The 27,628-nt window shown below is 44.2% G+C and overlaps 1 protein-coding gene across 4 annotated transcripts in view; it reads right to left on the bottom strand.

Moving 5' to 3' along the window:
* Positions 1 to 27,628, bottom strand: part of C7PH3orf52 (chromosome 7p C3orf52 homolog) — a 383,974-nt gene that overhangs the window by 215,545 nt on the left and 140,801 nt on the right. For 2 of the 4 annotated variants that reach the window (XM_069636457.1, XM_069636459.1), the window contains one exon: positions 12,287 to 12,331. The exons of the other annotated variants lie outside the window; for them this stretch is intronic. In XM_069636457.1, coding sequence (XP_069492558.1) covers positions 12,287 to 12,331 — 45 coding nt within the window. The remainder of the gene's footprint in view (positions 1 to 12,286; positions 12,332 to 27,628) is intronic. 4 annotated transcript variants of the gene reach the window in all.

Here is a 27,628-nt window from a genome sequence, read left to right as displayed (position 1 = left end):
ACACATTACGTTGGTTTCAAAATGATACTGTACAAACTCTGTAGGGTGTTCTTCACAATGCAATGATGAGTAGGAAAGATAAAAGGTTGAGTTTGCCTTCCTTGAGATGCCCCACAAAGCTGAGTGCACCATCCCTTGGTTAAAAGGGGGTCCAGCAGAAGATGCTAAGGCATATCAATTTTATTCAGATACCCTTGCTCATGATCAATATGCACACATTGAACTCTAGTAGGATGTCAATATTATCTTTCGTATTTTCAAAATTAATTGCTTCCGAACCAAGTCTGCATATTTGTTGAGGGCTTCCAGAATGGACTGAATGCCAGAAAGTATGTGCCTTTCTGGTGGCGTCATTAAACTCTTATGTCGAAGGCCCTGATTTACAAAAGGGTGTTCCTACGTTTGTCACTTAGTTGCTGTGTGCCTTTCTTGTCATAATAATCTCTTTCCATCAAAACTATTGCCCACCCACATCCCCTTATCCACAAGCTTGATTAATATCTCTCAATTCTGGGATAGATTGTCTACAGCCACATTCTCTTGCTTGGCCATACACTTGTTAGTGTCTTTCCCAACTTGATGATTTATTGCATGCCCAAATACTACAATGTAATAGATTATGGGCTCTGTTTAGGTCACAGATCTTCAAGCTGTGGGGCGCGAGACCCCAGCCTGAAGTTTTATAATATATGAGTGAAAAAAACGTTGTTAAAGGAATATTATGGTTAAGTTGCGCTAATAAAAACCTATCACCTTTACTGAAAAAACTATGTTAAAGGAACTTTATGCTTAAGGTGCCCTACTAAAAACCTATCAAATTCCATTAAAGAACGTTGGTACAGGGACGTTATGGTTCACTTGCCCTAATAAAAAGCTATCACATTCAGTGTAACAGCTTCTTTAATGGAACATTATAGTTACTTTGCACTAATAAAAACCTATCCATATTTTGGTTACTAGTAAAACCGAAAACCCCCAGAAATTCGCCAGGTATGGTAAGCTAAGAAAACATAACTCGTGCCACAACTGTGCACTGCAAGGACTACCACCCATGACATCAAAGATGACATCACAAATGATCACCTCCCTTATTTGCCGGACAATATACGGGCCCAGGACATCGAAAAGTACTACTTTCTGCAAGTTATGGAGTATTACTGTGAAGGTGCACCCTTACAGAGGTCATACAGTCTGCCTGTGTACATCTAACTATTTTTGGAAAAGATTTAGGGCCGCTTTCCGGTTGCAAGAGCTCCACAGCAGCCCTATAAAGGGCTACACCCCAGAGCTGCTCTGCAGTCTATGTTTGGCTTTTGCAGAAAAGAGCAGCGGGGCACATTGCTTCATGCTGAAATTGCTTTGTTACCAATTCTGTTCCGCTATATGACCTTTGCAAATAATGGCAACCATGGCTTCTGCTACTGCCTCTAACGCTGCAGCACCCACACCCTCACCACCACCACCACCTCCTTGTGAAAGGCCTGTACAAGGGAACAGGTGTGGTAATGTAGATAGAGATCAAGAGGAGAACGAGGATAAAGTGGAGCGATTCCCCATTGCCTGCAGCCAGCATGAGTCGTGGGTGTGGAAACTATTTATCACCATAGGGGACGTGCCCAAATCTCATGCTAACCAGGTGAGATGCACTGAGTGTACTTAGTCGCAGAAAACCTGGCTTGTACAGCTACGGCACCACCTCCATGCGGCAGCACCTCAAATCGAACCGCAAGGCAGCAGTTTGGAGAGTTGTCCCCTTCGAACAAGGCAGTAGGTTAATTTCCTCTACAGCATCCACTGCATCTGCTCCTACCACCACTTGGGACACTCCACTCCATCCCTAAAACAGCCTTGCGAGCCATCGCACCGCAGTAGACCCGTACCTTTCAAAGGTCACTGTATTGTGTATGCACTGCGACGAGGTACTCAGGCAGGAGAGAGCAACTTCTAAGTGCTTTCGAGGTTTTGGTCCGGCAGCATGACAAGGAGTGCCCCCTACCTAAGTAAGGGCCACCCAACATCTTCCTCTCTCCACTTGCCCTTTCTTATCCCTGTGGTTGGTGCCCTTTCCCTAGCCTCCCTTCCCTTCCTTTCCTTCTGTGTCGTGTGTTAGAAGAATCAGAAAAATGCAAAACAACCCGAATGGGTGGAGGGTGTGGGGGGGGAGTAGAGTTCCAATGAAAGGATGCATGCCATCCGCAGCCTATAAGCTCTGCTGTCAGCGCCGTAAAAAATGTGAGGCGTGGCTCTGTCACAAACATTGCACCCATTCCCAAAAGGAAGTGGTGGCTCTGAAAAGAGCCTTTTTGTGCTGTTTGTGTTTGAAAGGCTTGAAGTGGTGAACACCCACTGGGGAAATGCTTGCTAGACTTGCAAGAAATGCTGCACTGCATTATAGATATTACACAGAAACAGCTCATTGTTAGCATGAGTGAGATGGACTCCATCTGTACGAAAAATGTTGGCACTACGAAATGAAATGTTTTGTCATGTACGTCCCTTCTCAGCTACCAACTCAATCAGCAATAACCCACGTTTCACATACCTCTCTCAGGAGTAAACATACTGTTATCCTGCAGCACCGTCAGCAAAGAAGAACCTCTTTGTATTTCCAATGGTTATTACCTTGGCGTATGCATTGCCATATGAGAAAGCGCATTTCCTGTTCTTTGCGATCTCGGAGGAGGAGGGATCGAAGTTCACAGCAATCACGTGATGCAGTTTCCACGGTAACGCGTCCTCACGTTGCTGCAACGCCTCCTGACATGTGATGTACACGTCCGGAAACACGTAATCTGGGTTTCCATAGGAACACGATTAAAACTACAGTGCTTCGGATACACAGTGCTTCCCAGCTGTTTGTCGCAACAGTTTGGCGTTACAAGTCTTTTATCCCTGGATTAAAGTTATCTTGACCTTGGACTTCGTTATTGGATTCCTCTGCCTTATCCTTGTCGGTGCTTTACCTTCTTCTGATTTTTTGAACACAGACTTGTAACATGGATTGATTCTGGACTCTCCATACTGTTTTGATACACGTACTTCAATTCTTCACCAAGTTCTTGGTTCCTCCGAATTTGGAGGAAATTCACATCTCTTGCCTGAACTTTGTTCTGCTACAGCAGGTGCTTCCAGCAAGCCCCTCAGTGCCTGACAGCCCTCCAGGTTGTCTCCAGTTGCTTGCTGCTTGGGGCTCACTGAGGGAACAGGTTTACTCCTGAACACTCTCGCCGTCTCACCTCCCATATAACATCCTTGCAGAGCACATCTTGGTAGGTGCCTTCTATTTTTTGACCTAGAGTTGGCATGACACAAATCCTGTTCTGTATTCACTTAATCTGTTAATTCCCTTACAGCAGCCACTTGGAGGATCCGGGTTCCTGTTCCTGCCACCTGTGGCCCTAATCTCCGAACCGCAAGTCATTTGTATCTTGCTGTTGGTTGCTTAGGGACGGAGGTATACATACTCCACGCAAGCAGCAAGTTCTGACAGACTGAGAAGCCTTTTCTCTCTTGTCTGGAGTATGGATCCCTCCGCAGGGGACCCAGTGGCTGCGCTGGTCCAAGCCATATCGGTGTTACGTTCTGATATAGCGGCTGCCACAGCAGCCATCCATCAGCGTCTTGATACCATTCAAAGCGAGCGACATGAATTACCCGCAGATCCTAAATTCGGGGACCCTGGACCACAATCCAGTATACCACAGGTGCCCCCGTCTGTCACGACTCAAGTTATCCTTCCTACTCCCTTCCCTCTGGCCGCACCCGAAAAGTTTCACGGAGACCCACGCAAATTCAGGATGTTCCTGAATCAGTGAAAATTAAATGTATTGTGTAAACCACAGGCATTCCCCGATGATACTACCAAGGCAGCTTCCACCTTGTCCCATCTGAGCGGTATTGTAGTGACCTGGGCTAATCCTTTACTAGAAGGCGATAGCCCTGTTTTGTACAACTTTGACCTTCTGGTAATGGAGATGACCCAAGTATTCGACATATGACACAAGGCACAATCACGAGACCTGGAGTTGTTCAATCTTACTCAGGGCAAAAATCCCCTCATTGAGTATATCATCCGTTACAACCAACTGGCTGTAGAAACGGCCCGGCCCGAAGATAAGAAAGCCGTTGTTTTCTACAAAGGTCTAAGTGACATCATGAAAGACCCATTAGCAGTGGTTCCATCCTTACCCGCTAAATACAATGATCTAGTGGACCTGGCATTACAGGTCGATGCCCGCCGGGCGGAAAGAAAATACAAGACTAGCTTTGCTCCTTCCCGGTTCACTCCCCTTACTGAAAAACAGGGAGAGCCCATGCAGATTGGGGGAATCCTCAGTCCTATTACAGCCACAGAAAGAGAACGTAGAAGGACTGCTAACGCATGCTTCTATTGTGGTCTTAATGGACACTACGTCAAGGAATGTCCTCGCCGACCCAGACTGATCAGAAGGCGCCTCCGGAACCTTGGGGGCACAGACGAGCCTAGCCTTGACCCCTTCCGTACCCATGCCCGCCTTAGGAAGAATGAAACCAATATCGATACAGGCCACACTGTCCCTTTCCCTTGACACACAACACCATGTCCGTCTGGTTATTGATTCCGGTGCCACAGATGTCACGTGAAATAGACATTTCACTAGCAGCCACACTGAATTTGCCATTGCAGAATAAGAGTCTACCTGAATTAGTACAAGCAGTAGATGGGACTTCTTTAATATCTGGCCCTATTAAACAACAAACCGTCTCATTGACTCTGGTAATTCAGGATACCCACAGGGAAAGCAACACGTTTGACCTGATCACTAACCCTCAATTTGGTCTCATTCTTTGAATCCCGTAGTTACGCTTGCACAATCCTGTAGTTGATTGGGAGACCGGTCAATTGTACTTCGAATCAGCCTTTTGCTAATCCACGTGTCTAACACACTCTGACGTTCTAGAGATGCCATCACAGCTGTTGGGGGCAGTTGCTCATCTTATATTAAACGACTCTTCTCCCATGGATGTCGATTTACCCCAACATATAGTGGGTGTCATAGCACCAGGTATCCCTTCCGTCTATCAAGATTTTTGTGAGGTTTTTGATAAAGGCTGTGCAGAGACTCTTCCTCCATAAAGGTCTTATGACTGTCCTATTGATCTCATACCCAATGCAAGTATACCCACAGGGAGAATGCATTCTCTGTCACCACCTGAAGAACAAACACTCAAGGAATACATAAACACTGCTCTAAGTCTAGGACACATTCGGAATTCAACATCACAGGCTGCCAGTCCCATTTTCTTTGTTCCAAAACGTGAAGGGTACCTACGTCCCTGTGTTGATTATAGGCGATTGAACTCTATAACCATCAAAAATTGTTATCCCATGCCGCTCATCGGTCCTTTACTGGATCGACTGACCCATGCCTCTATATGTACAAAGTTAGATCTTAGAGGGGCCTACAATCTGGTGCAGATAAGCAAGGTTGATGAATGGAAGACAGCGTTTTGCACACGGTATGGCCTTTACGAATATTTGGTCATGCCGTTTGGATTGGGCAATTCACCCGCCACATTTCAGCGGTTCATGAATGATATCTTCAGAGATATTCTAGACACCTTTGTTAAAGTTTATTTAGATGATATAATAGTGCTCTCTCCATCTTTACAAGAACATGTGGTTCACGTACGGGAGGTGCTCTCACGGCTTCGCACACATGCCCTGTATGCTAAACCCGAGAAGTGTCTGTTTCACGTATCAAGTGTGGACTTCTTGGGTTTCCATATTTCTCCGGGGGGCTTGTCCATGAATACTTCAAAGGTGAAGGCCGTAGTAGAATGGCCGGTCCTAAAGTCAGTAAAAGAACCCCAATCGTTTCTTGGCTTCACGAACTTCTACAGACGTTTTATTTCTGTTTTTTTCCCCATTGTAACTCCCCTCACCAGCCCACAAGCACCATTTCTATGGACAGCAGTACAACAAGAAGCCTTTGAAACCTTGAAAACCGCTTTTACCTCAGCACCTGTCCTTCAACACCCAAATCCTGATCTCCCATTCATAGTGGAGGCAGATGCCTCATCCTACGCCCTGGGGGCTGTCCTGTCACAAACCTGCCCTGCCACCGGACATCTGCATCCTGTAACATTCCACTCACGTAAATTTAACACGGCAGAAATCCATTATACGGTGACAGAGAAGGAGCTATTGGCCATCAAGGAAGCATTTCAGACTTGGAGACATCATCTCCTGGGAGCCCGTCACCAGACTATAGTATACACTGATCATCGGAACCTTCAAGACCTGGTGTCGTTGAAGTGTGCTAACAGTAGACAAGTCCGATGGCATCTGTTCTTTTCGGCATATGACTTTATCATTAAGCACTGACCCGGTGGCTCATATGGGAAAGCCGATGCTCTGTCCCTTTCCCCTGGGGGGTTGCACTTCCCATATGCTCCGAAACAGTATTAGACAAGAAACACCTAATCTGTCTTTGCACCCCACCACCTGATCTACTCCACAACATCCGTCAGTGGGCGTATTTACATCGTGAACAGGTATCAGAGTGGGATTTGGTTTTGCGGGAAGGCCTGCCATATTACCAAGAGAAACTGTTCTTGCCCACTCAGGACACACGCAGCCAAGCCTTACAGCGGTCACATAATGCCCCCATTAAGGGACACCCAGGGTAAAAACGCACTCTTGGATTATTGCAACGTTGGTGTTGTGGCCTGCAATGCAGAAAGACGTCAACACTTATGTGAACACTTGTTCCATTTGTGCCCAATGTAAAAACAGAAAGGGACGTCCTTTAGGTCTACTTCACCCACTGCCTGTTCCACCTAGACCTTGGCATACTCTCACCATGGACTTTGTTACTGATTTACCCAGTGTTAAGGGCTTTGACACTATCTGGGTAGTAGTAGACTCCTTCACGAAGATGGCACGTTTTGTCCCTTGTTCTGGTGTGCCCTCAGCCCCCAAACTGGCTGTGTTATACTTTCGGAGATCTTTTGTCTTTTTGGGTTACCCTCTGTCCTTGTGTCAGATCGTGGGTCTCAATTCACGTCTAAGTTCTGGAAGTCCCTAACCCAATTACTGGGCATAGATGCTAGATATTCTTCCTCATACCATCCAGAGACAGGTGGGTAAACTGAACGGATCAACCAAGTGATGGAACAATACTTACGGTGCCTGTCTCTTCAGAATCAGCAATCTTGGTACCAGTTGCTCCACCTGGCTGAATTTGCATATAATAATGCTCCTCATTCCTCCACGGGTTTTTCACCTTTTTATGCCCTGTATGGTCAACATCCCCGCACGCTTCTTATTTCTGACCTTTCTGTATCACAGACCCCTGCTGCCACAGTATGTATCAGAGATCTAACCATGATTCATGCTCAAACACTTATTCATCTTCGCAAAGCACAAGAGGCCATGAAAATCGCAGCAAACAAAAAAACTTTCCATCTCCCTCCGATGCAATAGGTGACAGAGTCTGGTTGTCCACCAGGCATCTCAAGTTGCCTGGTTCTCGCAAGCTGCTATCCCGATTTGTAGGGCCTAATACGATCACGCATGTAGTCAATCCTGTGGCATTTCGCTTATCCCTTCCATCATCCTGGCGCATTCACCCTGTTTTTCACTCTTCTCTCCTCAAACCATGCCCCCCATCTACTAGACTGGTTCTACCCCCTTCTCCCATTGTACAGGGTGGAGCCTGTGAGTACGAGGTCAAATCCATCTTGGGCTCCCGTGTTACTAGGGGTTAGTTGTATTACTTGGTCGACTGGTTGGGGTACGGTCCCGAGGAAAGCTCGTGGGAGTGTGCTTCTGATGTCCATGCCCCTCTTCTTGCGTATCGCTTTCATCGGGACTACCCGTCCTGCCCACGGGGTCATGGGTGCTTGGGGGGGGTTCTGTCATGCACATCCCTTCTCAGCCACCAACTCAATCAGCAATAACCCACGTTTCACATACCTCTCTCAGGAGTAAACATACTGTTATCCCGCAGCACCGTCAGCAAAGAAGAACATCTTTGTATTTCAAATGGTTATTACCTTGGCGTATGCATTGCCATACGAGAAAGCGCATTTTCTGCTCTGCAATATAAGAGGAGGGATTGACGTTCACAGCAATCAAGTGGCGCAGTTTCCACATTAACACGTCCTCACTTTGCCGCAACGCCTCCTGACACGTGATGCACACATCCAGAAACACGTAATCCGGGTTTCCATAGGAACACGCTTAAAACTATGGTTCTTCAGATAAACAGTGCTTCTCAACTCTTTGCCGCAGCGGTTTGGCGTTACGTGTCTTCTACCCCCGGATTAAAGTTATCTTGACCTCGGACTTCATTATTGGATTCCTCTGCCTTATCTTTGTCAGTGCTTTACCTCCAGCTGCAGCCTTCTTCTGATTTTTTGACCACAGACTTGTAACACGGATTAATTCTGGACTCTCCATACTATTTTGATACACAGACTTCAATTCTTCACTAAGCTCTTGGTTCCTCCGAATTTGGAGGAAATTCACGTCTCTTGCCTGAAGTTTGTTCTGCTACAGCAAGTGCTTCCAGCGAGCCCCTCAGTGCCTGACAGCCCTCCAGGTTGTCTCCAGTTGCTTGATGCTTGGGGCTCACTGATGGAACAGGTTTACTCCTGAACACTCTCCCCGTCTCACCTCCCATTTAACATCCCTGCAGAGCACATCCTGATAGGTGCCTTCTATTTTCTGACCTAGTGTTGGCTTGACGCAAATCCTGTTCTGTATTCACTTAATCTGTTAATTCCCTTACAGCAGCCACTTGGAGGATCTGAGTTCCTGTTCCTGCCACCTGTGGCTCTACTCTCCGAACAGCAAGTCATTTGTATCTTGCTGTTGGTTGGTAAGGGACGGAGGTACACATACTCCAAGCAAGCAGCAAGTTCTGACATGTTTTCATTATGGAAAGAGAACATGCCAGCGTCTCGCAAAAAGGCACAAACAGCCTTGTTCACATTGCAGCGTGATTTCTCCATTTGTGGCCCAAATGAGGAAGAACACAGCCACATCTGTCTCTGGGCAATACGAGAAAAAATTATGCGCGACTTTGGAAACATTTCCATGACTTGCCGAAGTGTTTCCGTCATCGCAAACTGCAGTGAGGTGCTGGGTAAAATGTCCTAAACTGTTCCCTCCACAATGAATAATAATAATAATAATGTCGGGATGATCGAGCGTCACCAAAGTGGCACAAAGAGGACCGACATGCAGCCACTTCATCCCATGCGGACACCTGCATTATGGAACTCAAGGTGTGCAGCCACTCCACAGCGTTCTGCGCACACTTTCAACCAATGTATCCAGGAGTTGCCAAAAAGCCATACATTCTGCCTCCTGAATGCCGGCACAGCCATAACCGTAGCCATGTGCACTCCTATTTGCAAACACACCTTCTGGCACAATCTGTCCTTACACAACACACCCAGGAAACCTTTTTCACCAATCCCCACACCTGCACAGTCCCATTTCCATGACAGCTACTCTCAAAAGACCCACATGTGGCACATGCGCACCTTCAAATGCTGCGGTGTCCGCAGACATGTAGTCCTTGATGCACGGGTCCGGAAACACATTTCAAGCAAGGTAGAGGATCTCCTCTTTATTGGTAGTTGTGAAAAGTATTTTTTTTTTGTAAAGCTGCTTCTAAACCAAGAGCTTTTTTGTATTTGTTGGGTAGTGTTCTCTTCTTCTCCTCCTTATATTATTACATGAGCTTCTCCAAAATTTCTTTTAGATTCTGGAACACAAGAGCATTTTTAATGGGGACAAAAAAAATCTGTTCCACTGAAGAACCTCACAATGGAAACACTAAGGTTTTCATGGGTACAGAAGAACATCCAATCCTAGAATAGAAAAGCAGACATGCTGCCATTTACAAGACACCTTTCTTTCTCTACCTCTGAAGAAAGTACATCAGGATTGTTCCACACTAGACGTGGTGGTATGCATGAAAAAAATCACTGTTGCAGTGGGAAAAATGAGCTGCTTTCACCACCAGCTTCAGTTCACCAAGCAAACCTGCAGCAGCTCGAAAAGCCACATGCAATGCTCCACAATGCAGAACTACGTCAACAGTACTCCAAGTGGTCGCATCTCTGCACTCTGCAATGACAGCTTGCAAACTCGGTAGAGCCACACTGCGCCACAAAGCGTGCACTTCTGCCACACCAAAATGTTCATCAATGCCGCTATCCTGGGCATATGGGTGCAGGTCACCCACAAACAAATCACCGACAATGAGCACTCAACACTCTCTGCATCTCTGCCATCATCACAACACACAGCAATTGAAAAAAGTATGACCACCCCTTCCTAGTAAGCACACCCTCAACAGCTGATTAGATAATCTGCAGTCCCATTTCCATGCCAACCATTGTGAGAAGTACAGCATGTAGCACATGCACTTCCCCAACTACTGCGAGGGCCGTGCCCCAGAAAAGGAGGGGCAGTCCTTCTTCTCTTTCCAGAACTCTTTGCAGCACTCCCTCATTGGCTGCTGTTAAACAGTAACATACGCATCCACAACACTGTCATCTCTTTTGAACACTCCATACTAACCGTTAAACACTCAAAGTACAAGTGTCCTATGTGAATCAAAAGCACCTCCACTGGAAAGTACTGTAAACCTATCTACAATGTCTGCATCCAGATTCATCCACATCGCCACCCATCACCACAACCTGCAGGTATCAATACATTTTGTACAGTACATTTGCAACCATGTTAAAAGTGCCTCACAACAGGGTTCCTGCCACTGAACCCCCATAACGAACTCAAAAAGCATACTGTCATTTCTCCCATCACCTACCATCAAATGCCACCTACAGTGGTAACTGCTTGCAAAGGTAGCATTTACCCATAGCAACCATTGTAATATCCAAATGGTTGCTCTCTTCTTTCAGTCAATTCTACGATCTTTCCCCCCATTAATGGACCTCCTATAAAATTCATAAGAATCGCACACGAAAGGATCAGTGAATGTACATACCAAACTAAGCCAAGTGCATACATTGCATGCATAACAACAGGTTGCCAGCCACCATGCATTCACAACGGTACCATTCATAAATGTGCATAAATAAATGAAAGAACAGAAACAATTGCTCCACTCATGTGGCAAGCATATATATGCAGAAAAGTAAATGTAATTACACACACTAAAAGATTCTCCCTTGCCATCTGTACATCTTTCCAAACCTTTTTCTTACCCTTCTACAATGAGAAGTAATCCATTTCCAAACTAAATAGTCCTGCACCAATACACATAGTTGCCAAACAGAACGTCATCCACCACACTTCCAAATAACCCACTTACTCCTTACCAAACATGCTGATGTTCCCAAGTCTCCATTCATATACTAAGCCAACCATTTGTACACAGACACTAACTCCTCCTGCCAAGACGTCCCCCTACACTTTTAAAGAATGTATTCTCCAAATGCAATCACTATGCCATTAGTAAACATATTTTCTTACGATCTTCTTATACAGTTGCAGTACCCAACTCTGTCCTGAAAGCCACTGGCGTGTGAACTAGAAAATACAACCTACACTTACCAACCAACAAAGTAAGTACAATACCATTGTAGTGTTTTATGTGTTACTAAGAGAGTGCAGTGTTTTTGTAGAGTAAGATACAGAATTGCGTCAACCCACCGGTATGTGCCTCATTCTTACTCATGACACCTTTACAGTTCCTCACTGTATATTATCTTCTCACCACCATTATACTAACCCCCAAATAGTAATATACCATTCCCAACGAAAGTTACAGCCCCTTACACAGTGACACACTTCCATTTATATGCCTACCCTCATATTCAACCACTCATGCACATTGCACACATATACATTTCAAAATCTGCACACTCACACTCTCCTTTTTTCTCCAACAGCTACTACACAATGCCTACCAAACAGCAACTCTGTAGAAAACATTGCAGAAATAGATTAGCACAACCTAAAAGCACAGAAAGCAGCCATCCACCCCTAGCACAATTTGTACAGAAAGTTCAAAGAGAAGAGCTAATACAGTCATTAACGAAAAGGGAAGCACCTACCATTAAGGACACTGTAATTCCTCTATCAAAATATGGAAATTAAAAGAAAAGCAGTAAAAAGAGAGCAACTCGCAGTACAAATGGTAATGTAACCACAAGGAAGCAGTCCAAAAAATAAATGTTACAACATTTTTTCCATCACACAGTCCTTCAAAAGCTTATAAATAGAGGGGAGAAATCACGCTCAAACCTTCAAACTTACAGCAGAAAGGTAATCCTGGAAGCTCTTGTAGACAGTGCAATGGTCCTGAAACAGAAATTGTTTATATTAATTTTAAACAGAATGAAACCACTAACAAAATGAATGGGTAAACTGCAACCACTACTTCTAAACAAACACAATGTCAGCATAGAGACCTTTGGCAACATCTGTACAGGTAAGTGGAGTCACACCACCACCATAGAGCCATACTTCAATGAAGAATCATACAAACAAGAGCAAACAAACCAAATTGCCATAAATAGCAGTGGACGAGGGTATGAAAAGGTACACAATACCATAATGGAAAAGGAAATGCTGCTTCCCCAAATATCGCTATCAAACTTAGATGCCACTCTCCATTCCACCAAACCAATACGCCTCACCTACAAATGGCCTTGCATATCAATGTGTAAGGTTCACCAATAGTCTATCAAATCTTTACAGCAATTCCTCAATCACTATGTGAAAGCCATTGACAAAATAAAAATGAAAATACTTCAAACTATGGACTCCTGTCCAGTGCACAAATACACAGGACTACAAGGACATTCCTTTGCCTGTATTTCTGGACCTACTTGCAACAGCACCTTCCACCATATCAAAATGTTAGCAACACACCATTCTTCTGTAAGAAATCTCATTTACAAACTGTACTATGCAAAAAGTCCAGCTTTAGCACTGCAACATTTAAATGATATTCTCCTACACGGTACATCCAAAGAATTGCTTGAAGAAATAGAGCACATCCAAAGGAAATATTTTGGAAGTGAGGAGCAGTTACAAACTCCAGTACTTTCAGACAATAGTAGTGACAACTTTGCAGATTTCAACTTTCTATGTCACACATACAAAAAAGAAATAAAAATTGCCAAACCAAGTATGTGCGTGTTGTCGTAGACCTTTCTATAGAAAGACCACCAAAACTATAGATATAATGCACAAAATAGAAGACAATGAGGAATCCCAATGGCTTCAATTAGCTCTGTACCTTATAGCTGAAAACAAATACAAAATTACTAAGACCTCCATACTGTGCACATATTGCACTGTAAAACTTGACAATAACCAAATGCCTTCATGGGCTATCAGTAATAATTTGGAAGTATTTCCACTGCCAAACGCACTCCAGCAGCTTAATTTGTATGAGAGCATTATAACCCAAACTGTACACCCATTTCAAGCAATAATACGACTTCACGCAAAAACTGCAAAATTGCCTCCCACCGAATTACTAAGAGGCATTCGTGGGAAAGTAGTTTATTTGCCATTAGATCTCAAAGAAAATGTAGACACTCTGCGAGTGCAAAGGCCAATAGAACAATCTGTGATTATCCTGGTAAATGGTGTACCTACAAAAGACAAAAGAATTTGGCAACAACTAGTGAACTTAAACAAAGTTAGGAAAGCCTTGCAATATCTTAAAGAAAACAATGAATACTACAAAGAAATAAACGTTGAAGAAAACCTGAGAGAAACCACCAAAATAATTCAGGACTCCTCAACAACCGGCCAATTTGAACTTCTAGATCCTACTGCAGCCTCCAATATTTTAGATCACTATGCAATTCACTCACTGCACTCCAAAGACACCATAGACGATGAACTAGAAACATATCAAATGCGGCAAGCCAAAGGAGTGCCAGTCAGTATATGGGGAAAAAGTGTAGAAGCAGAAGCCTTTCCTCTACTCTTCCCAACTGGAAAAGATTGAAGATATGATGAAAGATGCACACAAATAATAGCATCAGAATACCGTTCTTTCGGAATGTATTCTGAAGACCCTAGATTTAGACAAAACGTGGAATACATATTGCATCTCCTCTTTGAAAGTGAACTAGCAATGTTATGTTATGGAGTTGCACATACATTGAAAACAGGTTCCCATTTTCAAAACATGTCTGCTACACAGCTACTTCAAAAGGTACAAGACAAGGACAAAGTTTTACAGTCAAGTATTACAAATCTCTTGGCAAACATGCGTGGTAGGAAAGAGTACTGGTTCCAATGGCACACAGATGTACGGTGTATGCTACGCAACCTAGACCCATTCACATGGTTTGTCACTTTAACTATTTTGCAGTTCATTCACAAATATGTCACTTGCGAAATCCCTTCAGAACATACACATAGTGACCTACATGCACAAATTTTGCAGTTTCAAAGACACAAGTGCGGAAAATATTGTCAGTGCAAATGTAAGAACAAAGGCAAATACTATACCAATTGCCGCGTTGGTTTCCGTAGACCAGTTTCAACAACAGGGCAAGTAAACAGCTTTATGTCTTCGGTGCGACACAGTGTGAAAGGGAAATCTCCTAAGAACACATACTGCATAAAAAAGAACTGAAGCATCAAAGTAGATCAATGATTATAATGCAATAATTGCCCTCTGATGGAATGCAAATGTAGATTTACAGTACATTGCAGACAATTCCGCTGCAGTTGCACAATATGTCACAGCCTACTTAACAAAAGCAGAGAAAACAGAGCCCACAGACCTCTGGGATGACATATCATCTGACAAAACACTGGCACAGAAGTTGTACAGCTTTGTCATAAAAATGCTCTCCCATAGCTAATGTGGCTGCTACGAAGCAGCAGACAGTTTAACCGGCACCTTATATGGGAAAATTGAAAACATAGTGTGGCTAAGCCTTGGTCCTGCTACATCCAGAAAAAGAGTTTGGAAATAAAATGAAGAAATATAGCCAAAAACGATCCCAACAGCCAGGACATTTTGAAAAACAACTTATTGGACACATACGAACACTTTAGAAACCATGTGCCTGTACCAAATAGCCCAAAACCTCTCATACAAAAATAGCATTAAACCAGATGAGAAAAAGGTAGATACAGAGTCAAAAATTGTGAAGGCAGCCTGGTGAAACTTACCAAACGCAGCCTTATTAATCATATGAAATTGTCATTAAAAACTCCTCAACACAAAGAACTATACTGCATGGCTCTACTGTAACTTTTCAAACCATGGAGAAAAGAAGATGATTTATTGGCCACCCACGCCTCCTGAGAAGATGCTTTCAATGAAAATGAAAGTACCATAACAGATATAAACTTTACAGAGTACAAAACAATATTGGACAATGAACGCCAATAAGAAGAAGAACTTCAAGCACAACTAAATGTAGACACTCCTGAGAGCAGTGAACCTTCTGTGGCAGGAAGCCAAGAACCACTGGAGAGCCACTCATAGCAAATGAGGCAGAATTAGCCATGACGGAAGTAAAGACCACCATGTGTCAGTATGAGCAATCTGCAGAAGAGTTTGCTGTAAAATCCCAACTAAACAATGAGCAGCGTACCATTTTTCCAGAAGTAAGCAAAGAAATGGAACATGGTATACAGCACAAAAGTAAAACTTGTACCTGTGAAAACTACAAACCTGTACTACTGTATGTAAGTGGTGAAGCTGGTTCAGGGAAAACATTCTTAATAAAAATTATCAGTAAATTCCTCCAACAATTAACAAACAACAACCTTTGAGGTGTTGTAAGTGCCCCCACAGGTTTAGCTGCCTACAACATAGGTGGGGTCACTTTACACTGATTGCCACTCCTTCTAGTAGAACAGCAAAACAAATTAGAGCACTACACACTTTCAGCAGAAGCTGCTATGGAGCTACAGAGTTTTGAAACAAGTGGAAATGCTCCCAATAGATGAGGTGAGCATGGCGTCCAACCTAATGTTAGCTTTGATTCACCTCAGATTGCAAAAGGTCGTCAAAACAGACTACAAAGAACTCTTTGGAGGAAAACATGTCATTGTTTTCGGAAATCTCCTGCAATCAACAACAGTGAAAGGTGAAACTGTCTTTAAAACCTTAGGACACAAACTGTGCCGTAAAAGTCTGGGAAGCATCGGGAATGTAAATCTCGGGCAACATTTCCAATACAGAGCACTAACTGAAAACATGCGTCAGTCTACAGACCTCACCTACGCCAACATTTAAAAAGACATGTGGATTGGTGTACTATCAAAGGAAGCACAGTCTACCCTAAATACCAGACACATCCATGAGCTGTACGGGCATAACCCATGTGCTACTGATGTCATGGACCAATTAGCTCACAAAAATGGCAACTGTATTTCCTTAATGCCAACTCTAGCAAGCTGTGCACAATTCAATGCAACAATGCTGAAAAAGGAAATGCAGCCACTAGTGAAAATTCACTCCACAGACAAACTGGACCTACACGGTATGACAATACCTATGTGTCAACAAGCCATAGCATGACTACATACCTTAGAAAACTCTATCTCCAACACAGCTGGTTTGGAGAAAATGTTAACATTTTGTATTAACTGTAGAGTAATGCTAATGTGTATACTTGATGTAGAGCAAGGTTTAGTTAATGGAGCACTTGGTACAGTTGTTGGCTTCCAGACATATCCACGGGACAACATCATTCAGTTTGTCAACATCCAGTTTGACAAACTTTCAGAAGTTAAAAGGATAGGACGCACAACAGCTTGATTCCTTCTTTTCAAAGACATGTATGTACGCAGAGAACAGTTTTCTCTGTCACTAGCATATGCAGTGACCATTCATAAATCGCAAGGTCTAACCCTAGATCAAACATTGATTGATATTGGCAGTACAGTCTTTAAAGAAGGCATGAGTTATGTAGCACTGTCACGCCTACGTACAGTTGAGGGACTACATCTAGTCAATTTTGATGCAAGTGCAGTCAGCGCTGACATTCCTTGCATCAGAGAGTACAATAGACTACGTGCAGTCTACACACCCCATCTCAAAATGTACCCTGTTCCCCAAAAACACAAAGGTTTTAAAAGGAAACTCATGCAATCAGAAGTTCTAAATGATTTCTCAACAGTACCACCAATGAAATTAAAATCAGCTCATACTGCATCAACTACCAAAAACACAGACAAATGGATTGAAAAGGACAACACAAACCCAACTTCACACACAAACAGAACTACCTCTTCAAAGAAACCATGTGTACTTCCATCAAAGTACTCAAGCACGGAACTATTTGGTCCATTCAAATTTTCCAATACAACTGGTGTAAATTGCTATGCAAATGTAGCAAATAATGTTCTATTCCAAATGCCAGCAATTGTTTAAAACTTTTATTTAAATGGCTCGGACCAATTGTGTTGACAAATGCTAGTCCTTCACAGAAATGCAGTAAATAATCCTGACAACACTTACAGTGTCTCAGGAATAAGGCAGGAATTGGACTACTGTGCTGGAATGGTGAAACTCACGTTAAACAGACACGAAGATCCACAGGAATTTTTAATGTACCTACTACAAATACTGGGAAACAAAAACATACCCATAAATGAAATCTTTAAAATGTCCTACATGTGGAAACATACATGCACTCTTTGCAATCATGTCATTAAGGAAGCAGAGATTAACGAGCGCTTTGTCTATGTATCAATACCTAATTATGAATCCATTCCATTTCAGCAACTGGTGCAAAATGAAAACCATAGCACATTGTGTACTTCTTGCAATTCCGATAATCGTTCAACGTTACATATACAATTGCATAGTCAATATGCAATATTAATGCTTTTAAGATACAATGCAGATGGAACCAAAAATAACTGAAAACTTATTACCTTCACACACGGACAGGTGTCACTTGGCAAGAAAACCTTCACAACAGTAGGCATAATCTACCACACAGGCGACACAGTATAGGGAGGCCACTATACTGCATACATTAGAAAGCAATGCTCATGGTGGGAATGCAATAATACTTCCATTATTCCAAAGCAGAGATTACCTGCAAATCTTGCAAATGACTACTTAATATTCTTGAAGCCAAAATGTACTCATTGATGTACAAAAGTAGAATACCCTAGTCCCCAGGGCCCACCAGTACCTACGTAATTTCACAGAAAAAGAATTACCTTCCACACTGTGGAAATGGAACAACTTATCATACAGTAGGTATCCAACAAATGCATCAAGGTTTCTGTTCAACATTTTATTCCCCAATGTACCCAATGATTACACTCAGAGAAAAAATAAGTATACAAAAATGGCACTAATATTGTTTGCTACATGATATGTAAAAGAAAAAGTACTAATGATGAGGGTTCAAAACTCTCCTCAGTAACCTTTGAAATGAAACAACCAAGTACGCAAATGAGTCACCACCTGTCTAACAATGTGCGTAGAAATTCAATGCATATGCAAATATCAGTACGTAAACCCATAATGGTGCACCACCACTTCAGAATGTGGAAAGAAGTAAAACTACCAGCAGGAATGCACAAGCTTCTAAACGTACCCTATAGAAATGGGACACTGTACAAAGTTAGAATATGCCACCTGGTATCTAACTGCAACCAAAATACTACAATATTACTTGCAGCATTGAAACAGCTCAACTCAACCTTCAGCAACCACTGTGCTACAAACATATCCTCAAACACTTCCAAAGTATGAACAGTTACAGTACGCCAACAGGTACGTAACTGCCCTCACAATTCTGCAGTAGCACAGTGCAATGGCACAGTACTTGCAAAACATCAGCAGCAACAAAACGCATAAAGAACCAGTGCTAAAAAAAAGGAAGCAAGTAAACAGTTAGAATACAACTGCTATATAACTGCAACCATACTACCAACATGTAGAAAACAGATATCGTAAACCATTGCAATTCCTGCTACTGCACAGTACACCGTAAACATTGCTATAATCGGTGCAAACGTTACTGTAATTGACTGTGTAACGTAACAGCAAATAAATGTGGAAGGTTTTTTTCGCCCACAGACCAAATGATTATGCAAAGAAACACAGGAACTGCGCACATTGCACAGTACACTTGTTTAAAGCATAGTACTTATGAAGTACTAATTATGAGGATTCACAATCTTTAAAAATATCTGCAATGTAATGAACTGCAAAGTAACGAAATACCTGCTCTAACATGTTATGTTCTCTGTTTCCACAGATAATGAAAGAACCATTACTACAACATTTCACATCCCATATACAAACAAACAACACAGGCCCTCCACAATAGAAACAGTAAGTATGAAATTATTGGTAGCATACTTCTTTATATTCTGCAAAGTTTAATGTGTCCACATATTTCTGCAATCCACATACCAATGCCCCAATGTTCAATGTACAGCTACATTGCACTGTGCTGCTTGTGCCCACGGCCTACACGCTTCACTACACACCATACAGTGTACGGGCTCCAGCCATGCACTCAATATTATAGATCCTGGCCACAACTACCGCAGCACATTACAGCCATGCATAGAAATATCTATCCACTTACCACAACCCCGACACATAACACAGCCACCTACCCCTTAGCCAGTTCAGTTCACATTGCATGACATTACTTCCACAAAATGGACAAACTCCTTGCTGAATACCTTCTTCACCTAAGCCTGCAATAAGTGGACACACTCAATACACCATAGTACAGTAACCTACCCAATAATCTGCACAATCACAACAACGCAAACAGAAAAATGCATCCATATGTCTTACGTAACTGTCCTATGTGCTGTAAGATTTGCCTCCTCGCATGCCATTGGCACAGTTTAGGGCATTAGGCCATCTTTGTTGCTATGTACACCATTTCAGTGGAAGGTACAGAACACAGAATACAGTGCAGCACATGGTGCACAACTCGGCAGCCATATTGGAAAGTGTGCCGTACTCCTTAAAATTTCAAACTTCTGCTTCTCTTTTTTAATGTGTTATGGAGACACAATTTGAAAACCATACCCCTCTTACAATGTTTGAAGAACGTGTTCAGTAATTCTTTTTTTTTTGCTAAACAAGAGCCCCAAATATCCTTGTGCTGCAAGACACCAAACTGTGTAAAATGGCCCTGCCACCCACGTATGCAGAGCGATCGCACACACAGTCTTTCATCGTACTCCGTTGCTTCGTAAGACACTGAACATATAAATAGTCCATGGGGACTCTAAATGTACATTTTATGTACGTTGTCATCTGTGCATTCAGTGCAGCATGTGTAAGGTACCATCATCTCTCAATGTACGTCATACTAACTTCAACATAACAACACTAGTAACATTCGGAAATGCACGGTGAAATCGAAATATGTTGGCGCTTGAATTTTGGCCACAACCACACCATTGTAATGCAGCCAGGCATATGAACATCCGACCAGTTACTACAACCCACGAATGTCACAGAGTGTCCGGCACCCCAACCAAACCTCTGCAACATAATAGACACATGTATACAAACATCTAGCTAGTTACCATAACCCGCAAACATAACAAAGCCTCCAGCAACCCTATGCACTTCCGTTCACATACTACTGTTCCTGTAACTAAAGCACAACATCTTCAGAGCATTGGCGCTGTACCCAAGACTGTATTAAGTACTGACAACCAATACATCATAATGCAGTAAAGGTCTCATTCATCTTGGCACTGGGCACAACCCAAACACATAAACCATCCACATGAACCATATACACACATTATTGCAACACTTCAGCCAGTGGACACTCTGCAGGACTATTGACTCCAGCACCTCCAGGCATGGATGGAAAACTGTAGGACGTGCTAACAATCACCACACCCATGCATCCAACAATGTGTGCACTGTCACAAAGCACACACACAAGTCAACAGCGACAAACCCACTTACAAACAGTAGGCAGACTCTTCGGTCCAAGACCTCCAGCCGTGCTCACAAGGCGCTAGTGGCTTGGCACACACAACACAGCATAGTGGACCAAATGCAAATTTCCACATATCCTTTGCAATCCACCCCAATGGAGTCTGCCTGCACTCACTACAGAAGGTTGATGCCTGTGGAGCTACCCAAGAATCAAGTATATGTGAGTAGCTGTGTACATTGTCCATAATGTAAATGTGTGATACTAAGGAAATCGTTTCATGTGGCAATATCTTACTGCACTCGCTAAGGAAAGGGTGTGAGCAGGGGCAAACCATTGTAAACGCAAATGGTGGCATGCCACTCCGTAGTGTGCAACAAGGGCAATAAAGTACAGCATATGAAAGTGCACGCATTTCTGTTCACCTCTGGTGCTGTTGCAAGTCTACAATAGCCTCCACAACCAATCTGTAAAGGTAACTACCCTAGAAGAGATGCATATTTAAACGGGTATGAGATGGAGCAATGTATGGTTATAATAACTTGCCCAAATGAGTGAAGGAAAAGAAAATGCACTCCGTCTACATATTTGTGTAATCCACATACCAGTATCAGACTGTTCTCATGCATGGCTGCATTGCGTTGCAATGGTTGTGGCCAAGGCTTAGCCTCTTGGGTGCATGCGGTCCCCCCTATAACTTTGCCCACCCCTCCACAAACCCTCACCCAACTTCCCCAGAAAATTCAGAGGGGGCCATATACTTTTTTGCAAAGTTTTATGCCAATTCGTCCACGGGGAGCGAAGTTAAAAGCCGGCCATAAAGTGGTCTTCCTATGAGATAAGCAACTTAACCATAACTACACGCTGCTACCGCGGGCCGTATCATATATATATATATATATATATATATATATATATATATATATATATATATATATATATATATATATATATATATATATATATATATATATATATTTTCTTTAAATGGAGGAAATGGGTAGGGGTGGCTCACAGGGTCGGACTGGAGCATACAACTGTCTCAGGCACCAATGAAAAAGTGGTCCACAGTTGCTAGTGGCAATGAATTCCTTTAGTGACAGACTGTTGGAATAGTACCCAAGGTTTTTTGTTAAAATGTAAGTAAATTGTGATATTTAAAGAATATTTATTCAGCAGCAATGGTCAAAACTATTAGCTCTATAGTGAAGTAACTCATCAAATTGGACCACATTGGCCAAAAAACGGGCCAATTCTTACTCAAAAACTGGCCCACACTAGCATTTTGCATTTTTGGTTCAGGCATTGCCCTATAGGCCAGTCCGGCACCCGTGCGAAGGCCCCTGCACGCATGTGCAGGAACCAGGAAGCTCTTGCTTCACGATTCATGTTCATGATGCAGGAGCTGGACCGCTGGGGAGGAAACTTCAGGGCCGGGGCAGAGTGTAAGTTTATGTTAATTTATTTTTTATTTAAATATGTGTATATGGATGTGTGTATGCTTGTGTTATGAGTGAGTGTATGGTAATGGGTGCTTATGTGTGTGTGTGTTTATTTTTGTCCGTTGAGCTGATTTTGGTGAGTAGGGGGTGGGAAGGAGGGTTGTACAACAAAGGCATTTTAAAAATGTCTTTGTTGCAGAATCCCCTACCCACCTGTCAAAATCAGCTCTCCTTCTTAGGCGCTGTGGAGCCCAGGGGACAGGGATGGTATTTTCTTTACTGGACATCTATCATAGATGCCCAGTCAAAAATACCATGCTTTCCCCCCAGGCGCCCCAGTGCATTGCATACACACATAATCATGTTGATTGTGCTAGGCACTGTGGAGGCCAGGGGACAGGGATGGTCAGTGCCAATTGCAAACCGTTTGGCTTTTTACCCAATTTTCTTATTGTATTCTCTAATTTGCAACATTTTAACCCATTATTTAAAGAAAATTCCTGGGGGAAAACCCCCTCAAACCTCCCCCCGATTGGTTCAGGCTCCCTTGCTACGATTTGTCGCTATGGCATATTTGGGGGAAATATTCATGCCGCTCTACTTAAAAAAATTCACCAGACGTCAATGGCCCTGGGACTGTGCTGGGAGCAGGGTGGGGGAGCCTAGGGATTGTGGTGGGAGCAGTATGGGGGGAGCCAAGGGATAGTGGTGGGAGTAAGGTGGGGAGAGCCCAGGGTCTGTGGTGGGGAAAGCCCAGGGACTAGGTAGGAGTGGGATGAAGCAGCCCAGAGACTGTGATGGGAACAGGTGGGCGAGCCCTGGGACTATACTGGGAGAAGGTTGTGGTGATGACGTGCGATAGCTCATAGCCATTTAGACTAACTGACCATTTGGCATTTTTTGGGGGGGCCCGGTCTGCCCAAATTTTGCTCGGGGAGCCCAGGCCAAAAAGTTTGAAGACCACTGATTTAGGTGCATAAAATATAGATGCATTATTGCTTAGCCTTGATATAGTTTGATCTCATCTTGGTTTCATCACTGCAAGCATTTATTTTAAACTTTAAAAGTGTGGGACGTCAAAAATTTCCTATGTAAATTAGGAAGAGAAAATAGGGGCATCTTTGGTGCTGGTCACCACCTTTGCTTGGGAGCAGGAGGTTCCTGCTATTTCCTCCATTTTAAGCATATTTAGTGCTTTTCTTCAGCACTGTAGCTCCCCATCTGTAAATGTAGAAGATATTCTTGCTTGGGGTGGGGAAAAAATTCAGGATGGCATTGCATGTTTATTTTTTAGCCTTGCATTTGGAGGTGATCAGCCAGGTCACAATAGTTGCAGTCAGCCTATCCCGGCCTGCCTTCCTCTGCCGCAGTGGAAGCTGGGAGGTAGTTTATAATATTGGATGCAGGAGGAACATTTCCTATGCTAATGGTGGCCGCCACCACCATTTGAGAATAGTAAATTGGCAGCAGAGAGATTTGCCACTTTGTCTCAATGATGCAGCTGTCCCTCTATCTTTAGTAGATGTTCTTTTGGTGAAGGGGGGAATTGTACATTGCTTTTTTTACAACAAAATCTTTGCCAGCACTAGGTTATTTTCTAGACTTGTGGAACGTTTTGAGATATTTTGGAGTGCTTGGATTTATAAGCCATAAAATATGAAAATGGCTCACATTTGTGGTAACGAATCTTAAAGATAACCTCTAGGCATGATATATATTTTTGAGCTAAATAAATGATTATCTCATTCTTTTAGCATGTGCCTTGTGTAATTAGAACTGCAATGTTGCTAAAGCAAACAGCGGTTCTGCATAAAAACCAACACAGCAAAAATAATATTTTTTCGCCAAAAAATGTCTGCTGTAAAATTCTCGACTCTCACTCCCACAAACAACCTCCCTTCCTTATCAGTAACCCTGACTGCCTGGCTGATATTGTAACAGAGTGACCAACATGATCCACTCACCAGCTGTTTTTTTCCTTTTCAGTAAGACTTCCTTCACTACCTTATTTTTTGTAGGTCTCCCTCTAAATTTAGGAGAGATTCTTGCACAGGTAAGGGAGATAATACATTGTTTTTTATTTGGTAAAATACATTGTCAATGCTTGGGTAGAATTTGGGGGAATTAGCTCTGCATATCTTTGGAGACCATGGATTAATAGGTGTGGTTTTTTAAACATAGAACATAGAACATCGAGCGCAACCTATGAACCAAAACTATTGCATTATGGTACAGATATGGAGAAATCCCATATGAGGAAGGACTCAAAGCTTGTAAGTGTAGTTGCGCGGCTAGTTTGATGGCTGCAGCCTGAGAGTGCTCCGGCAGAGGCTAGCACATATGGCCTGAAATCCTGCGTTATTGCATCGGGTTGCCCAGAGAAAAGTGTGGTGAGCGTTGGCGGAACACTGACGGCGCAGAGAGCTCCATTCTCATGCCTCCTGGACCGAGCGGACCACTGGATTCTGTGCTGCTGCCCCCTGGGACTCATCCTCACGGGCTGCCCTTCCTCCACAAATGGCTGTGGCACTTTCCGAACTTCGGCCGCGCTGGGGTGAACGGAGCCACCCTCCTCTCTTGCTGCATCTCCCCTCGGCCCCTGGGCCTGCGGGGCGGGCTGTGGGGCCCTCCCCTCCGGAGTCTAGAGGAGACCCCAGGGCGCCAGCGTCCTGAGCGGGAATTTACCACCTTACTTCGGCGCCGGCTCGGGCAGCTGGCTGGCCCCTTTACACCTTCCCGTGCCCGTACTGTCTACTTTGCGGTGCTCGGCGGGGCGGCCTTCGATGTGCAGCGGTTTCCCCAGGCTGGACCTACATTACTTCGCCCTCTGTGAGAGAGTTGCGGCGCCAACATCAGCACATTAATACGGTGGGTCGGGGGCCGGTGGGTTGTCACTGGTGGCGCTGCTGGTCTGGCCCCCCTTCCCGGAAACAGTAAAGAAAAGGGAAAAGACGCTGTTGTGGGGGACGGTTGGCCCGCCCAGCCCCAACGGGACAGTAGAGAAAAGGGAAAATACTTTTTTCTTTTCTTTTTTTTTCTCCTCTTTGAGCAGCGATTTGGGCAGCAGCCACCTGTGGGGCTGTGGCCTGCGGAGCCTCCAGCGCCGCCCCTGCTTTGCACCTCACACTTTCCCCTATTGAGCCCCCTGATTGCCACAGGTGGGCTCTCCCATTTTTCTACACGGGTGACACCGCATTTGCATACAATACAATAGGAGAGGTGAGTGCTTTCCTGCTAGTCTCAGGCCTTGCTCCGGAACCAGCACAACGTGGGGGCAATATGCGGGCCACCTCACTGGACTACAACACCAGCCTTCAGTTGACCCATGGTGGGCCCGTATAGTGCACTGTACCGTCCTCTCCAGTGTAAACAGCAAGCCAGCTAGTACTGCAGGGGCCCACTTGCCCGCCTTGATCGCACTAATTTCCTCCTGAAGTTCAGCCCAAGTTTCAATATTGTGATCTCCCCCTTCTCAGCTCTGTCAAGTGACTAAGGCACTTGGTGCCTCTGCCCATACTCTTCCTCTGTGATAACTTCACCTGCAGACCGCCAGTATAGCGTGCATTACGGTTCCCTTATCGGCACGGCCAGAGCGGTCCATAGAAATGGGTAATACAAAGAAGCAGGCGAAGATGGACCAATATGCCCGATCCGAAACAACACAACAGGACGACGAGTCTGGCCCCTCCCAGGTCAATGTTCTGGCCCTCAATCAAACTCTGCTAGCGTTAAAAAATAGTACAGACACATTGGGAGCCAAAATCAATGCGTTGACATGTAAAGTTGACATATCGGCGGTGCAAATTGAAAAACTGTGTGGTAGGATGTCAGAGGCGGAGCGTCGGATTGTGGACGGGGAGGAGAAAATTGCTGAGCTTCAGCGGGAGGTGGCGTCCCTTCGGCAGACGGTTCAAAAAGTGGTTGCCAAGAGCGAGGACTTGGAGGGATGGTCAAGAAGAAATAATGTATGGATAAATGGGGTGGCCGAATCCCCCCCTATGGACAATATGGAGCTTTTTGTGGAGAAATTGCTCAGAGAGGTACTCGATGATCCCCCTGTCACAAATATGTTTATGGTGGAGCGGGCACATCGCTCTCTTGCGGCTAGGCCCTCTTTGGGCCCCCCAGAGAGGGCCATTATTGCACGCATATTTAACTATAGGGACCAGGACACTCTGCTCCGAGCAGCAAGAGAAAAAAAAGACCCTGCGGTGGGGCTCGGCAACAATCAGTCTTTTTCCGGACTTTAGCCAACAGGTTCAAGATCTACGAAAGCCCTTCCTAACTGTGAAAAGCATCCTTAGAAAGAAAAGCATTCAATATCCGATGATGTACCCTGCCAAGCTCAGGGTTGTCTACGAAGGGAAAACTCTATTTTTTACATCACTGGAATCTGCAGAACGATTCCCTTCGGACATCCCGAACCCGGCTGTCTCCCCTTAACGCCCATCCTAAGAGCCGACTCAAGAGGGTCCGAACTTATACCCCAGCTGCAATCACATGGCGACTCCCCTGGGCGCGCTTCGGGTCCTCATCCTGCAAACTCAAGGGCAACCGCTACATTTGGAATTTTCAATATTAAAAGTTGCAATGTGGCAAAAGAGCCTCCTGCCACTGGGAGCTACGACGGCTGTCGGCACCCCCCTATGCCCAGTGGCACTTGATTGAGTTAAAGTTTAATGGTTGGTGTTAAGAGGGTGGAGGGAGGGAATTATAGGCCGGTAGGTTGGAGTTTCTGGCGTGGGAGGGGGGCAGGTTTGGGCTGTTACAGTTTTGACCATGTTGAGGCCCTCCCATCAGTTGGGTTGGATGGGAGGGAGTCCTGGGGTCTTGAAAGGTCGGGGCACAGCGACCATTGGGGCGGGAGGGGGGAAGCACCTTCCAAACGGACACAGATATGGTCACAATGGGTACACAGCAGGGCACCAATTCACCATATGGTCGGAGGGATTACTTCACAATGCCTTTCAGTTATGCAAGTAAGCCCACGTTCACCATGCCTTCTCCCAATAGTCTGATCACTCCTGTCAATCTCGACATAACCCTGATGTCACGGAATATTCGTGGTTTCACCAATAACAAGAAAACCAGACTGATCTCGAACTATGCCAGGAATCACAAAGTGAATGTCCTCTGCTTACAGGAGACCCACTTCAACAAAGGAGATGGACTTCCCCCCCTTGAATCGTTGGGGCATTCATAGGTATAGTTCTTCTTTCTCCTCTCACTCTCGTGGCGTAGCAATATATTTGCATCGCTCCCTGGAATTCAGGTTGCAT

This window comes from Ambystoma mexicanum, chromosome 7p, assembly GCF_040938575.1.
Source record: "Ambystoma mexicanum isolate Mex_15411 chromosome 7p, UKY_AmexF1_1, whole genome shotgun sequence".
In the NCBI taxonomy this organism is placed as follows: domain Eukaryota; kingdom Metazoa; phylum Chordata; class Amphibia; order Caudata; family Ambystomatidae; genus Ambystoma; species Ambystoma mexicanum.
The sequence above is the reverse complement of the archived record's forward strand: the minus strand, read 5'-3'. Positions and strand labels throughout refer to the sequence as shown.